At 40.7% G+C, this 15,671-nt stretch overlaps 1 protein-coding gene across 1 annotated transcript in view; it reads right to left on the bottom strand.

The window, feature by feature from the left end:
- Positions 1 to 15,671, bottom strand: part of TSNARE1 (t-SNARE domain containing 1) — a 197,085-nt gene that overhangs the window by 44,739 nt on the left and 136,675 nt on the right. The window contains exon 7 of the mRNA XM_086466042.1: positions 6,504 to 6,671. Within this exon, the coding sequence (XP_086322168.1) occupies positions 6,504 to 6,671 (168 nt within the window). The remainder of the gene's footprint in view (positions 1 to 6,503; positions 6,672 to 15,671) is intronic.

Genomic DNA, 15,671 nt, shown 5'->3' with positions numbered 1-15,671 from the left:
AGTGGAACAGGGAGTGAGTCAAAATGGCACTGAAAACACCAAACAGCACTGGCCCATCCAGGGTAGAGCCTTCGCAACTCCAGCTAATATAATTTTCCAGTACTGATTGCCATGACACTGGCCGTTTGAAGGCAACATGTTAAGGATTTGGAGATTGCCTATGAAGGGTTTTGACGTGAAGGCAAGTAATTGCAGTTTGAAGCAATGCGTAAGATGTGGAGGCCACAAGGGGACAGAGAGGGAGGCGTGGGTAAATCAATATGCAGTGAAAACGGTCACTGCCTGAGTCTGCTGGGATAGACTGCTTTTTGTTCTCAATACTTGTTAAGGCTTCTCCACATTTTCAAAGAGGCCAGCTGTTATTTTTACATATCCCTTATTTTGCCCTCAGGCTTGCACAGTTTCCCACAGAATTTACCCTTAATTCGCCTTACTCCTCCTCTTCCCTAAATGTCAGTGAAGAATAAAGGAAACTTTTGTGATTAAATCATCAAATCAATAGGGCTGCAGCTGTACAAGGATATGGAAGGTGCCTGTTCTCAGGCACTGAAACTGCAAGTATGTACTTCATTGCATCCACATCATTAAGTACCCTTACCCTCTGGACAGGGTAGCTGCATCGAAACCGCTTGTGGAGGACATGTTATCTCTCAAACTGTGTCAGTATTTGGGCAAGCGCTGGCTAATCTGGGTCAAAACTGTGCCAGGATATGATCTAACAGTTTCAAAGTGTAATGAGTCAATTCTAGTGTCCTTGATACTGTGTAATTTACTACTGTAGAAATTATCTAGAAATTTTCCATCGGCACGTGTAACCTCTGAATTGGATCCATGGGGCTTTTTACACATTTCTTCTGTTCAGTTTTGTTACCACACCAAGATCCTGTACATGGTCTGCTGCTGTAGGAGAAAGGAAGTAACAAATGGGAAATAATTGAGAATAGAGCACTGGAGTGACTGAAAAGCAAGGGAGACAGACTGACTAGTGAAGAGGAGGATAACTGCTAGCATTTGAGGAGTTTAAAAGCCAAAGGGGAAGAATAATTATTTGCAGGGACCAGTAGAGTTTCACTAGGTGTAAAGAGTTGAGAATGAGAAAGGGATCTTTAGCAAGAACAGACGGAAGCATTTCATCAACACGGAAACCTGCTGGACCGTGAAATAGTCTCCTGAAATAAATGGTGGCAGTCCTACAGCTCGGGTCATTTTAAATTAGACTGGCCAAAATACTCGTGTGGATTCTTCAGGGAACAACTCAATACCGAGTCCCAGGGACGGCCATGTCAACCTTGCAGGCAGCTCTGCTGCTCATGATAATTAGGCTCCACCATGCTGCCATGGAAAGACTGCTGTTTGACACTCGGGTGGCACCAGATCTTTCACTTACGGTGCTTGTCATGGTATCGTGTTATTTATACATTACTCTGAGTTGAAAAGTCTCTGTGAAGAGGCAGGCAGAGCCCTCATAAGTCAAAACCCTGCACTATTGAAGGTGATGAAAGATATAAAATAGCTTGCATTAAACCTTCTAAACTGCTAGCACTAGTGAGAGATTTTACTGAAAATACCCCTCAGCAAGAAATGATACATACTAATGAGTGAACAAGGAACATGTTTGAACTAACAAACACATTCTGACTGGCTCTGTGGGGCTTCTTCTGTTTTATTTTTATTTTATTTCATTTTCTGTCTGCTTACAAATGCTTGACTGACAGGCGTGGAGGCTGGCATCTATCACTTATCTTCAAAAGAGATAGGTAATGAACACCAACATTTCCCAAAAGCGACCCATGGGGATCAACCTTTCCTAAAAATAAAAGCATTTCCCTCACACCTGTTGCTACATCCTATCCAACTCTCCTCTTTCGCCAAGACAAGCATCAACTAAAATGAAGCTCTGTTGATGTGCTTTGATTCCTTCAGGACATCCTCAATGGATGATCAAAAACTGGACGGAGGTATTCTCACTACATACTCACTTGTCAAAAGTTAGCAAAGCATCATCAGGCAGCATTGGCTCTCATGTTCTGATGACCATATATTACTGGAGAAAACTGTCCACCTTCCCACACCAGCCAAGATAATGCCTGACTTCTGCATAAATACGAAAAGAAATGGAAACCTGTGGAAATACCCCACGGAGCAGGGGGTATCCTTCTTGCTCTTTACTGTGTCTTCTGACCAAAATGAGCAAGGAACATGCTAAACAACTTATTGTTCCAGTTCCCTCTGAGATGTAGGATGAAGCTTTCAGCCTCATTTTACAGGTAAGCGATTTAAGATCAGTATGATCAGTGTCAAGGGTACACAAGGTATTGATGGCAGAGTTGACACTTGAACTAATTTCTCCAAGTGCTTTCCTAGCACTCTTCCACTGAGGGACTCTCCATGGCTGCACAGGCATCTGCAACTGATGGTCTCCAGTTTGCAATGTCTACCCATCCAGTAGCAATTCATCATTAAACTGTGTTTCAGCTAGACTTACCTTGTAGTGATTTGATCTGAATGACTGACTTCCTGACTGCTAAATGATTTGGTTACTGCAATTACCTGTATACACTGACTGCTATCTGCTGGTTTTCAGGGCTGAGAGGTATTGTGGTCCTGGTAGTATCAGGTTTGGTAGCTGACAAAAAGGGCAGCTGCCTTCCTCCACAGACTGAGCTCTCACTGCTGCTGCTCTTCTTGCAAGGGCAGAGAGAAAAGGGGGTGTAGGGAAGTTAGGACAGCTGAAGGGAACCTTGCTGTTTCAGGGACAATCATTGCCAATACAAGGAGCAAGCCCTGCCCTCCAAATCTTCCCTTTCCCTGGTATACTTCTGTCTTGGCTATTCCCCTCTCCGTGGTAGGAGAATTCCCAGCCCTGGAAGCGCATGAGTAGGATGGGAGACTGCTATAAGAAAGGCAAAATGGTTGTGGAGGAGGTAGGAAGAATCAGAGGTGACTCTGAGGAAATGGTGGTGGGGTCTGGGAGGGGTTTGTCGCATCTTCCTTTCTCATCACCTGTGGAGAAGCTGTCTGCATGGGAAGGGTGACCGGAGGCTTTCTGAATCAATATTGCATTTAGCATCTCTTTTTATAGATATTTCCAGTCACCAGATGAAATTGTGAAGCTCTCCATTCAATGGTTATCCATTTCTTCTCAAAGTTTTATCTCCCTCCATTTTTCACATGACCACAGGTGCCAACGAAAGGCACGGGATGCTAAATTATATATATTTGCTATGACAGAGTTTGTGCCAGCACTGAGCACTGACAATGCACATTACAGTTCAGCTCATGTATTTCTGATGGCACATTTTACAGTGCTATATATAAAGTTGTTATGGCATCTATTATTCACTGCCAATACAGTTCAAGTTAAAATAGGTTTTATATAACAGTTCAAAGCAATATTTTAAGAAATAACACTTGTGTCAAGGCTGCTGTGTCCTACCAGATTTTGACATTTCCAAGCAATAAAGATCTTTATCCAAAATGTAAGGTTTTGGCGAGACATCTCCTTTGCAGACTTCTCTATTTTTAATCTGCAAGCAATAGCAAAAGAAGCACATTTAAATAAAATGAACAGCCAGCTGAACTTTTGACATGGCTGTTATCTTTCTAGGTGGAAACCATGAACACTGAAAAGTGCCTCAAGGGATGTTCATGACTGAGAACAATGTCCCATTAACCTGAACCTCTGAAGAGATTCTGGAGATGCAGAAAACACACAAGAGGGAAAGAGTCATTGGAACATTAAGAAGATGTCTATTATGGGCACAATTTTATATCTGTTTTTCAGGACACAAGACGGTAAGAGAATTTATTTCCTCATTTCTTTAGCGATGAAAAAGGTTTTATATCTGTTCTTGCAAAAAGGGCAAATTCAGTATCTCTTAAAAAAAAAAATTGGCCCATTACTGGTACCAGCACCATGAGCTTCTCCAAAGTTCTGTGTTAATCAGTGTGGCCCAGAAGATATGATGTTCTAACAGTGCTCTCTGACCTCTTCTGTGCTGCTTAAGATCTACCTGTTTCTGGTGCTAGATATGCAGAAAAGTAAAAATCCCAGCAAGACCAGTCTACTTGCATACGATATGTTTTGCACAGCTCTCTTCTTCATTCTGGTCGCCAAAGAGAAAAGGAGAATGAATGCTATACATCAATTTGGCAATAAATTTAGTTGATTAGTTATGTTTGACAGTTAGGAGTAATGTTTCCTTTTAACCTTCTTGGTTACTTATTGGTTTTGAACAGATACTGGAAAAAAGTTCTAAGGGTGACTATGAGCTCAGTGAGTCCCTTCCCTGTATACCCACAACTTCTAATGAAATCAGGGAAGTTTTAATTTGCAAGATGAGTCCTTTCACAGGAAATAGGTTCATGGGGGCCAAAACCAGAAAAACAATATCCAGTGAAAATGATTTAAAAGCACCATCTGCTTATTCAAATACAGCTGGGGAGAGGTACGATGCAATCCAAAAATCCATTTCGTTTTCATTATATTTCTTTCAAAAGAGATGTTAAATAAAATACTATTGGTCCTAAATGTTTTCCTTCTGAGGGGAAATGTTGAAGCTACATTTGAAATAATTCTTGTGGAATGCAGTTCCCCTTACAGGATGAAAATGGATCTTGGATAGCAAAGCAAAATGGATACAGAAGACGAGGAAAAAACAAGTAAAAAGAAAGTGCACACTTCTTAGGAAGCAGAAGGCTGAACAACATTAACTGCTTAAGCCGAACAAGTTATTAACTGCTTAAGTTGAATGAGTTATTCAGAGTTAAATTAATATTAGGCAGAAAGGTATAAGGGATCTACCAAACCAACAGATATGCAACCTGCACAGTACGTGAGTGTTGCATTTACTTAGAAGTTATGTAGGGCTGGGACTGGATTCAATTAACTTGCCTGAAGTGCCCCATCATGGCCACATGGTTCAGTGCAGCTTGATGCAGAGAGATCAGATTGTGGGGCAGAAATGGCATTTAATCAGCCAAAGAAAGACCCCTCTAAGGAGACAGACCTTCACCTTGTTATTTTCCAAAGTCGGTGTGCTTGAGGCTGGCTTGGGGTTTCTCATTCTCCACTGCCTAATGGGTAAACACTAAATGTGGTGTGATTTTTATTATTATTTTCTTTTTCTGCAGAGGACAGGGGGCAACACAAAGACAGAAAGAAAAAGGCAGTGACTCTATTTCAAACAAGAGGATCACAACCATATAGTTTGTGTCCAGAGCACCGTTTCAGAATTGCCTTTGCCACCACATCAAGCTGCAGGAACATCCCAGGACACACATTTTCTTGCAACAAAGTTCCTTAAGAGTTTGTTCTGGTGGATGCAAAGAGATTCCTCAAGTATGAAAGGACAATTCAAACCTAAGGATATTCAGTGTGAGGATATTCTTTTAACAATTTCATCCCTAGCAATGCATACAAGTCCGCAAAGCTCCATCATCTCTATTCAGCAAGCCATAACAGAAATTAGACATACACCAACCTCAATTCACTCCTGTAAAACTATCAAAATTTTTACTTACTGTGTTGAATCATATGTAGCTATCACTGTTTGCAAATAGAGGTCAAAGCCTCAACGCATCAGTCTACAGCAGGAACGTTTGTCTCCTTTTTGCACCGTTAACTCAATCACCACTCCTGCTATACCGCAACCAAAATCTATTCTGATAAAATTAGCTCAATCCAATTAAAGGACAAAGTATAGTCCTTAATTAAATGTTCTGATTATTCTGAAGCCTTCTTTTTTTTGGTTCATCTTGAGTTTAGGCCTGTAAAAGCATACAAATGAGAAAGATTTTAAATGTTCTGGTTTTACTCATTTATTGCTTAAATTTGAGTAACATGAGCTTCCTAAAAGCATAAAAAGAGAAGTATAAAAAGAAAAATGTGGGATGTTTAACTTATTCAGACCTCTTTTTGTTCTGTTTTTTGTTCTGTCCTCTGCAGAAAAAGAAAATAATATTTTATTTCTAGCACTTCTAAAAAAAAGGAATAAAAATAGTGTGTCTTCTTTTAACTACATTAAGAACATCCAAATACTTTGATAAAGCAAAAATATTGAATTATTTGAAAAAGTTAACAAGCTACTTCCTTTCGTCTACCTATTATTCTCTCTAATGGTAAAGCTTGAATATTTTCTTTCTGTGACAAACTCCAGTTTGCATGCACCAAGAAAGTTGTTTTGCTGCAGAACCAAGCTCAGTTAAACTACCTCACTACAGACTGATATGGAAGACTTACTGGGAAAAAAAAACAAAACAAAACATTAGTCCATGAACATAAATTAATTCTTGTCATTTTCATCACAGGTCATATGGATTTCTAATTCTTCCTTCTGTCACCGATTTCCATTTTTAGAAACACTTGGTAATCTCTCCCATTTTTAGTGATACTGTACTGGCAGCAACATGAACCAGCATTCCTTTCACCATGTTGAGCAATGCACAACACAAGGAATCTGCCCTTCCATCTTGCAAGCCCATGACAGGAGAAAGTTACTGACCTCGATCTGCTGAACGGCTTCTTCCCGCTGACGGATGGCCTCCAGATCCTCTTCTGTGATTTCCGAGAGCAAGGCTTGATCCTGGCTCTGGTTCTGCCACATGCCATCTTCTCCGTTGAAGATCTTCTCATCATCAGGTAGGTCAGAGAAGGGGGTCCTAGGGCTCTGCTGGGATGGGAGAATGGAAAGAAAGCAAAGCAAGTGTAAATGTTGCCCAGTCTTACATAGCCTTCTTACAGGGAAATAAAATATCAATACAATAGATTAAGTGGTGAAAAGGTGAAGAGAATAATAAGTTACATGAGAGGGAACATGTCAAGTCTTGAAGGAAGTGAGCTACATCTGAGCCCCAACAACCAACTTCAATTTTCCAACAGTTCCGCCAGAACAAAACATTTACACGCGTGTGAAAAATGACACATTTACCTTGTTGATTTTCCTGCAAATTCTTCTGGAATTAGATACTTTCTTAGTCAGACATAAAGCTTATGCATTTGTCTTGAAGACTTGCAACATTCAACATAACAAAGGATCCTATCTTGTCTATTTATGAGACAAACTAAATACAGATTAAAAAAAATGGAAAATCATTACAGTAATGTGACCGCATAGTCATCAGTTTGAGCAACTTAAGGGTTTCACAGTGTTTACTCTAGAGTTGACCTGACTTTGCTGAGACATGAGGTACCATTTTCTAGGTAGGTCTTCATACTGCCTTTGGGAGCCATGCTTGTATTTAGATCCAGACTTTAAGAGCCTGTTCATGATCCAGCTGCATCTACACTGCAGGTAGGGGCAGAGGTTTAACAAGGTCTTCTCCTCCCAGCCTTTAGCTTCTGTGCCTATAGAGATGTTAGGCTCAGTCTAGACTGGACTCAGAGAATGAACTGACACAAGGTTGGTTTAGAGAATTAGGAGGCTGAGCTCAAGTTCTAAGCTAATAGGCACTGCTGAAGACTCCAATCCTGCAACTGCATGAGTATTTCACTTCAAACAAGGCACATGGTCCTTTAAACTGGCCTTGAGCTGAGTTGACTCCTAATCAAAAGTTACAACAAAAAAAGCAATCCAAGTGCTCTGAAGTTGAAGAAGAAATGGCAGTTGCTACAGTGCATTCTTGACCTGAACATCCTCAAAGTCTCTGAAAGTTACAGGAGAAAACAAGCACAAGAATCCGGGGGGATGTTCAGTTCTCTGAATCTGGGCTTATCCGAAGCACAAACACCGGGGCTTTTTAACAAGTTGTGCCTGAGATATAAAGGCCTTTGCTGTCTTGTTGTGGCTAAGTTTTCAAAGGTATTAAATTCCCACAGGGTGAACAGGAAGGAAAGCCATCGGGAAGCTTGCTGGTAGAGCAGAGAAGGACTTGAGAACTGGAAGGACTGGGAGGACTTGAGTCGAAGTTGCAGTGGAAACAATGCCAAATCACCATGGCAAGAATGAGAAGCCTAATGAAGCACGCATGAGGGAAGCACAGGAATGGGAAAAAAAAAACAAAAACCAAAAAACAACCCAACTTATAATATGTTTTACTTCTTGCTTGTTTGCTTAGAGATCTGGCTTGGAGGAACTGTGAAGGAGGCATAAAGAAAATGGGTAATATTCAACTCTTGTTATCACATTTAGACACTAGCTGGTTAGATTTTTGAAAAATATCAGACATCTGGAAATGCTTATTTAACTATTTAAGTCTTCTTTAATTCATTAAAAAGTGTATAATATCTGCATTTAGAAACAGAAGAATTTTTGCAGTTGCCTAGACCTAGACTTTGCCTTATGAAATTAATTCATTACTATTATCACCATCATCGAGTTGCAGACAGGGAAAAGCATAAAATGTGATGAAGGGAAGTGGGGTGATGGAAGAAGTAGAGGCACACAGAAAAACTGGCAGTAAACAGCCACCTATCTTTCAAAAATATAAACAGAAGATTAAAATCTTTGACATTAATGTCTTTGTTTCACCTTCTGCTTCCCTGGGATCTGTTATCTACAGAGAAAGGGTGTGTTACAGGAAGAAAATCATTATTTAAAATTAGGTTAAAAATTCATTTACACTTTAAAAGACACATTTTAATAGACTTAAGATACTCTGGGGGTGTTTTATTGACTAATTACTACGTGCCTTGGACACTAACTTATCTGGTAGAGTGTTTCAGCGCCAAAAGCATGTATTAATGGACTCAAGAAAAAAATACCTGAGGGTATTCTAATGTTTCATTTATAGTGACAGAGGTGTCCTCTCGTCTTCACCAGTGGGCTAACTAGGACATGCAGTTTTACTGCACAAGACCAAATAGGCTGGAAGAGCCCAAGTGCTTGCTTTCTGAAGATGCAGGAAAATCGTGATGCAATGAAATTCTTGTACTACAGGCACAGCAAGGACACCGTGCCATGGACCTAAATGAACATGAATGGACACTTAAAGCCATGCTTTCCTACGCAGATACGCATTTCAGTGGAAGATAGCAAATTTAGAGGTTTTCAAATGTTTCCTCTTATGTTCTCGTGTGGGAACACAGGATTAACAGCAGATCCAGCAATACAGCAACCAGCTCTTCAAATTATATTAGTCCATGTCATAGCACAGTTGTACAACAAATACACTTGATCTTGCCCTGTGTCAACTCTATTAGTCATCCCCACTTGTTGGTCCCGGCATCTGTAAATAACACACCTCCCCAAATAATCCAGATAGTGCAATGAAAGTGAGGCTGCTCAGTCATCTCTTACAAAAGATGGCTATTCATGTGTTTCAATAGATAATAGTCTAGACACAGATGTTTTTCTCTAAACAATGTACCGGCTTAAGTTAATTTCAGAGCTGCTGAAGGCAATTATGTGAGTTTGTATCCTTAACATCTTTTGAGGAAATCCAACTATTGCTGCTTAATGGGTGAGTAAATCAGGAAACAATGGGGGGCTGAAATTGCCTCCCAGACATAAAAATGGCTCCATAGTAACATTAAATATAGTCACCATGACCTTCTATCAGGGTGTGTACGGTGGCCAGCTGTGCTAACAAATTAAAAGTGATTTTCTGTCTGTTGATGGTGCAGAGCCCCTTATTTCTGTGATAAAGTGAACAAATCCTAGGTTTGAAAGTGTGAAGAAATCTAACGACTTTTAATACTTCTAACTGAAACTGCATAGAGCTTGGTTTAGCAGTGGTCTTCATTACCTTTTGAGTCGTGCTTATCACCATGTCTGACAACATATTTTATTTATAGCAAGAAAAGATATGATGGAGGGCACTCACCAAGCCTCTGCAGATAAAGTTCCTTTTGACAATGCTCTGGAAGGGGCCATAACTCCCTATACAGGCATTTCCACATTAAACTTGATTTAGTGCCAAATTTTATGCCCTGTGAACCTCTGTGTAATTTTCTGTTGGATTTCCTTTCATAAATTGTTAATTGGATGTGTTTGAAGTTGTCCTTTTGTTGAAATTTGCCTGTGGCAGATTTTTGTCAAGATGTATCTATAAACCAAACTCTGCCTGTGAAAAAATGATAGGAGAGAAAAAAATTGAGTATATCTGATATGTTCAGTAGTTCTTTTAAAATTAAATTCTTAGGACTGAGGGTCATACTTTGCTGTTATTCACCACATCTGAAAAATTATGCCCAGGCAACAACATTTTTTTCCATTGGATAAAATCTTTTCACTAGGATAAAATCATTGCTGCTTACAACTACATTTTTTATCAGATTTATTCCACCAATGAGGAGATGCTTATACGCAGCTGCTGATAGAGACAAGGAAAAAAAAAAACCTAACTAAAAAAAGCTTTTATCTGGATGGTGACAATTTCTGCCAGTATCTATACTTTACTAGCAGTAAAATCTTTGCATCAGAAGTAGCTGCATGTCTGAGACCACTCCAAAGATGACACCCTCCCAGCCCTGTGCCTGCCTCACTCCCCATTTGTATATTAGAAAGGACAGAAGAGGCGCATTAACACACACAATTTCTTCCCCTTGTACACAGCAGTATCACAAGTTTTACAATCCATGTCACATAAAATCACCAAGCAAGGGACTGAAATGACCTATCTTCTAGTTCCCATATGGTCTTTATTGCAACCAAAAGTAGAAATATAACATGAACCCCACCTAATATAACATCAACCAGCCTTCATGATTCATATTCAGAGAGTTAGGGAATCTCCTGTAGCAGTAAGATGCATGCTGGTACCACCTCAGTCCTGTAGCTCCCTTTTACATCTCTAACTTTCACAACACCATTTCTGATTGCTCATTACAAAATTGTTCCCCTATCAGAAATTAAGGACATGAAATGTTGACTGGAGATGGATGAGAAATGGCTCTTCCTGCCAGTGAAACGTTTAGTGATTTCAAAGGAAAATTTCTTTTCCACACCTCATCAAAACCTGAAGATATAGAGAAAAGTTCTACGACAGAGAGAAAGAGGGAGACACACATACACTCCCTCCAGCCTCAGGAGGTTAGTTACAAGTCAGATAATTAAGATGTCCAATGTCAGCTGCAATAAGATGGGCCTCTCACACTGTCTCCAAAAAGAATGTAAAAGTTGATGTAAATAATTAAGATTTATTGGAGCTGGATTTACAGACTGTCCACCAGATGAATGACACACTACAGGGACAGGAAGATGACGGGCTGAGGAAGACATTCACACACTTCTACCTTCAACTTTGGCATGAAGGCAGTTAAAAAGGAAACTTAATTGAGTTCAGTGCCTGAAATTAGACAACGAAAACCCATTTCTACACCATCTCCATCCACTCCAACTTCAACCAGGAGTTGTGTCTTAGAGAGGAGGGTTTCATTTCTGACTCTGAAATGTGTGTGTGACTGTGTGAAATGACTATGTGAAAACATGGGAAGAGGATACAAATGGAGTATCTTAGGATGGATGTGACAGAGTTGTTGGTACCATCAAAGTGGGGAAGGTGGCTCTCCTAACTGGACTGAAAAACTAATTCTGGAGACTAAGAAGAAACACAAGTTCCTTCTTTTCTGACTCCTTCTCCACTCACATGCACATTTCAAGCAGTTGGAGCTGTTCTTATCACCACTTGGCTGTAAAACACTTGACACCGCCTTTGATATGCCCAGCACAGTTCACAAATTCATTGTTATCTCCACACTTATATAACCACAGGTAAAAAAGTCTCAGACAGACAGGCTAATTTTTTTCTGCATTCTCCAGGTTGTTCTAAGGAAATCTTCTGCAGTCATGAAAATGGGAGTGTTGTAGAGGTCTTACATGACCCAGGCAGTAAACCAAGGAAGGTTGCTCTGTCTTCTCTGATCTCCAGAAGCCTTCTGCACCTATAGCAGGGACACGGCCAGCTCAAGCACTATTCAATCCACCTCCCACACCTCCTGCAAACTATCGCATCTCCTTGGGTAACATTTTGGCGCTGGCTTTCAAACAAAATGCAAATGCAGAGATGTTTATCTCTTGCTTTATAGTACGTATAGACATATAAACAGCCAGGCTACACTTTATGAGGATATCCTATTCTCACTAGCATCCAAGCTTAGAGATTCATGTTTTATTGCATGTAGAATAATGAGGCCGGAGTGCCTGCATTAAAGACCAATAAAATACTTTACATAGAGGGCCACTGTGCAGAATACTGCTGTAGTTACGCTGCCTGCCTGTGCCTGACACATTTTTAATAGCATGTTGGCACTGCAGGCTGTACGGGACAGAAATGGCACGGAGCAGCCAGTTTGGCCTGCCTGTGTACAATGTATGGCTAGGTTAAGAAGACAGATAAATCAGATTACATGATCTTTCTCAAACCATCCTTCCAAAACAACTAACCTTGCAGACTCAATGAGATTTAGAGCTGTATCTCGCCAAGCAAAAGCCCAAAGCAATTACAGGTAGAAAGGCCTCAGGCAGGCACAGAACAAGCAGCCTGGGACTTCTAAATCTTTTAGAGGAGTGAAATAGTGATATTACAAGTTTGCATTATCTTTCACACAGAAGATTGCAGCAGTGATTGGTAATCCGAGCTCTGTTATCTTATGGCAATCACAAATTAACCATCGCTTGCTCTTCCTTTTCACTCAAACACGGGCACATTTAAAACTACCGTAACAAGCGCAACTTTTAAGGGGGATATTTCCAATCCTTCCTGCATGCATCACTAACATAAGCAAATACAGAAATGCTTTCAGTATTTTCTTCAAGTTATGTAAATTTGATTACTCTGCACCAATGTAGTGTGAGAAAAAACAGTATGGGGAAATTAGCATAAAGGCAAGGGTTGAAAGTGCATTTTTATTTAAATTAAGCAGAATCTCTCATGTGTTTCTGTCTTCACTCTTGATCAAGTTGTTTACTTTTGAATGATACGAACCTGAAATTGAGCAAGAGAATCACCATTTCTACCAGCTTCCTGCTACGGAATCTGCAAGAAACTACTAATTTTAAGGAAAATGTAATAGCAGAAACTATTTTGCTAGTTTGCTTTTCAGCATTTATAAATTTAATCGTTCAAGCCTCTGCAGTCATGAAGACTAAGAAAATCCATTTAGTTTCCTGGAACTAGAAGTAACAGAGTACCTAGTTCATACCTCCTACTGTTTTCTTCTTCTTTATTTTTCCTTCAAGACTTTATTACTTCACCAAATTCATTCTGAGCAATCCTGACCTCATCACCTAGGGCTGCTCTAGTTCAGAGTCGATCTTACTGTACTCAGGGTGAGAGAATTAAATGACACAGCTGTGGTAGATGTAGAAAAAGAAAATAAGCCAAGGGCCTAAGGTTTAGCTCTCTGATAACCAGCGTGATTTTAAGAAGCACAGCATATTTCCACCCCAAGGTGAAGACCAAATTTAAGAGGAATGCCCTTCCTACCAGGCTTAGATGGTGGGGCTGACACTCACATTTTGCTCTTAGAGATCATCAGTTTCTAGGGCAAATTCCGCTGATCTTGAGGGCTACATTTTATCACGGGTTTTCACTCTGCATAATTCTTACACATGCCCCATAAGGGAAGGAAGGGGCAGTTCTTCCTGTTCCCATTTCCAGTCCTTCTTTTTTTTCCTCTTGATTTGGCAGCTTTATCTACTGTGCAAATAGATGGTCACATAGAAATGTGAGTGAAACAAAACAGCAACAGTGAAGAGAAGTATACATTTCCCCTTTCTGTAATCTAACAGCCCTTTTTTTTTTCAAATCCATTTAACTGAATGGCTTAAGTCTGATTACGCACGTCTACACCCATCCTTCTCAAAGCCAACTGCCTGTGCTATCGCTAGCTTCAGGTGGCATCTCTATACATGCAAAGCAAGTGAATAAACATTCCTTTAAGATTGTCATGAAGGACAGCACTCATCGGTATTTTTACAGCATCACATTCCTAAAGCCATTCTTGCCCTTTCCTAGCTGTCTGAATTACATTCTTGTAGTTCATCTTTGCACAGCTCTGCTGCTGGCACCGTGTTTTGGCTGGCACAGCTGTCTGAAAGCTGTACTGTACATTGGCCCTGGATCCTGATGCCAGGCAGAAAACTCCCCTGTTCACAGCTCCCTTGCTGAACATCTGAAGCACCCAGCGTTTGTGTAAATGGACCACACTTGCCAGAGCTCACAGACACATCAATGCTGTCTAGAAAGGACCGTGTTGCCCTTGCCTCCCAATGCATGTGCCACACAGCTGGTGAGCAGGTTCCTGCTAGAAAGCCAAACAGGAAGGGGAATGAGTCACTGGCTCTCTCTTAACACCCTTCTACTGAGAAAAAAAAAAAGTGAGAAGTCTTTTTCTTGGGTTCACATGGAGGTAAGAGACAAATTCAGCTTGATTTCCTGCAGCAGAGATAACCCCCAGCATGGGCACAGTGTGACTCTGTAGTGTAGAGAAGTGGAAAAGTAGGAAGATGCTGGAAATAAAAAGTATGTCTTTTTCTTTCAAGAAATTGACTGCTTTTTTATCTTTTATTTTGCTTTTGGAGTACTCAGCCACTTTTTTTCAGAAACGTGGCTGACTCCCACAAAACCTCTTCGGCATTAATCTTTTAATCTCTTTTCGTTGCTGGCCTTTGGCAGGCTTTCAGGGGACTGCTCAGTGTACAAGCAAATGTTCACAGCCTGGGATTAAGTAACACTCTGATTTAGTGACTGCTCAATAAAATATCTGCCCATTTTACAGTCCCTGCACTGTCTGCGCTCACAATATTTCAGCTACTGCCCAAATCCTGATCCCAAATTAGGACAAAAAATCAGAGGCAACTTTTCACCACCCATCTGAAGAAGCTTCTCTGAGGCTTGTCAGGGTAAGTGGTCATTTGGTGAGGATGGGGATGAGGAGACAAGACGAGGCTCCCACCTCTCTGTGATAGTGGGGTCCACCTTTCTGGGAGAGGAGGAGAAAAGTGGGGGCTGAGCTTTGAGTGGCAGGATGGGACAACACCCGTTCACCCCAGCACAACTTCTGGCACCATGCACGGAAGAACCTCATCTTGAATAATGCCAACATTGCCCTGAGGAAACAGCAAGATGCTGCAGCACAGAAAAGACTGGGACAACAGCAATGCTTCTGCAGGAAAACATAAACTATTTTCACTTACAGGCCTTTCTCAGCAGCCTTCTATTATACATTGGGTTTCAACATAAGGCATCAAGACACAAACGGTCTGTCTTGTCACAAAGGATGCTCAGCCCTTTGGTCCAGTTCACAGCAAATTTTTTTCAGCACTAACTCAGAAAAAAACAGGGGGGTTATCACAGTCTAGTAACCTGAAAACATAAAGTCAAAGTGATTTACTCAAAACAACCAAGCAAAAGAGTCAGAGCCAGGCAGAGTCTGAGTAATTAATTGGTGACTCCCATGTGGCATCTCCACCTGAGAATGCAGCCTCTCAACAGAGAGAAAATCAAGTCAGCGGCACGTAGGGTGGGATTAACCACTCCAAGCAAGTGGAAAATCAGCAGTACACACTGCATGGCATGGCGTCAGTAGAGAAGCCAAACCGACTAAAACCAGAAGTTGGGAAGCTCAACAAGAAAGTGTCTTTGACAGACCCTTCACATGTGCACAGCAGTGATGGGAGAACAGGGAACAAAAGGTTCATGCTTCCTCAATACCATGTAAACCTTTTTTTTTTTTTTAATTTACCTGTACGTTTGCTACAATAAAGCCTATTGATCCAAGTCTGATTACA

Source organism: Leptosomus discolor, chromosome 5 (assembly GCF_034619465.1).
Source record: "Leptosomus discolor isolate bLepDis1 chromosome 5, bLepDis1.hap2, whole genome shotgun sequence".
In the NCBI taxonomy this organism is placed as follows: domain Eukaryota; kingdom Metazoa; phylum Chordata; class Aves; order Leptosomiformes; family Leptosomidae; genus Leptosomus; species Leptosomus discolor.
Note: the sequence above shows the minus strand (reverse complement) of the source record. Positions and strands in the feature narration are given on the sequence as shown.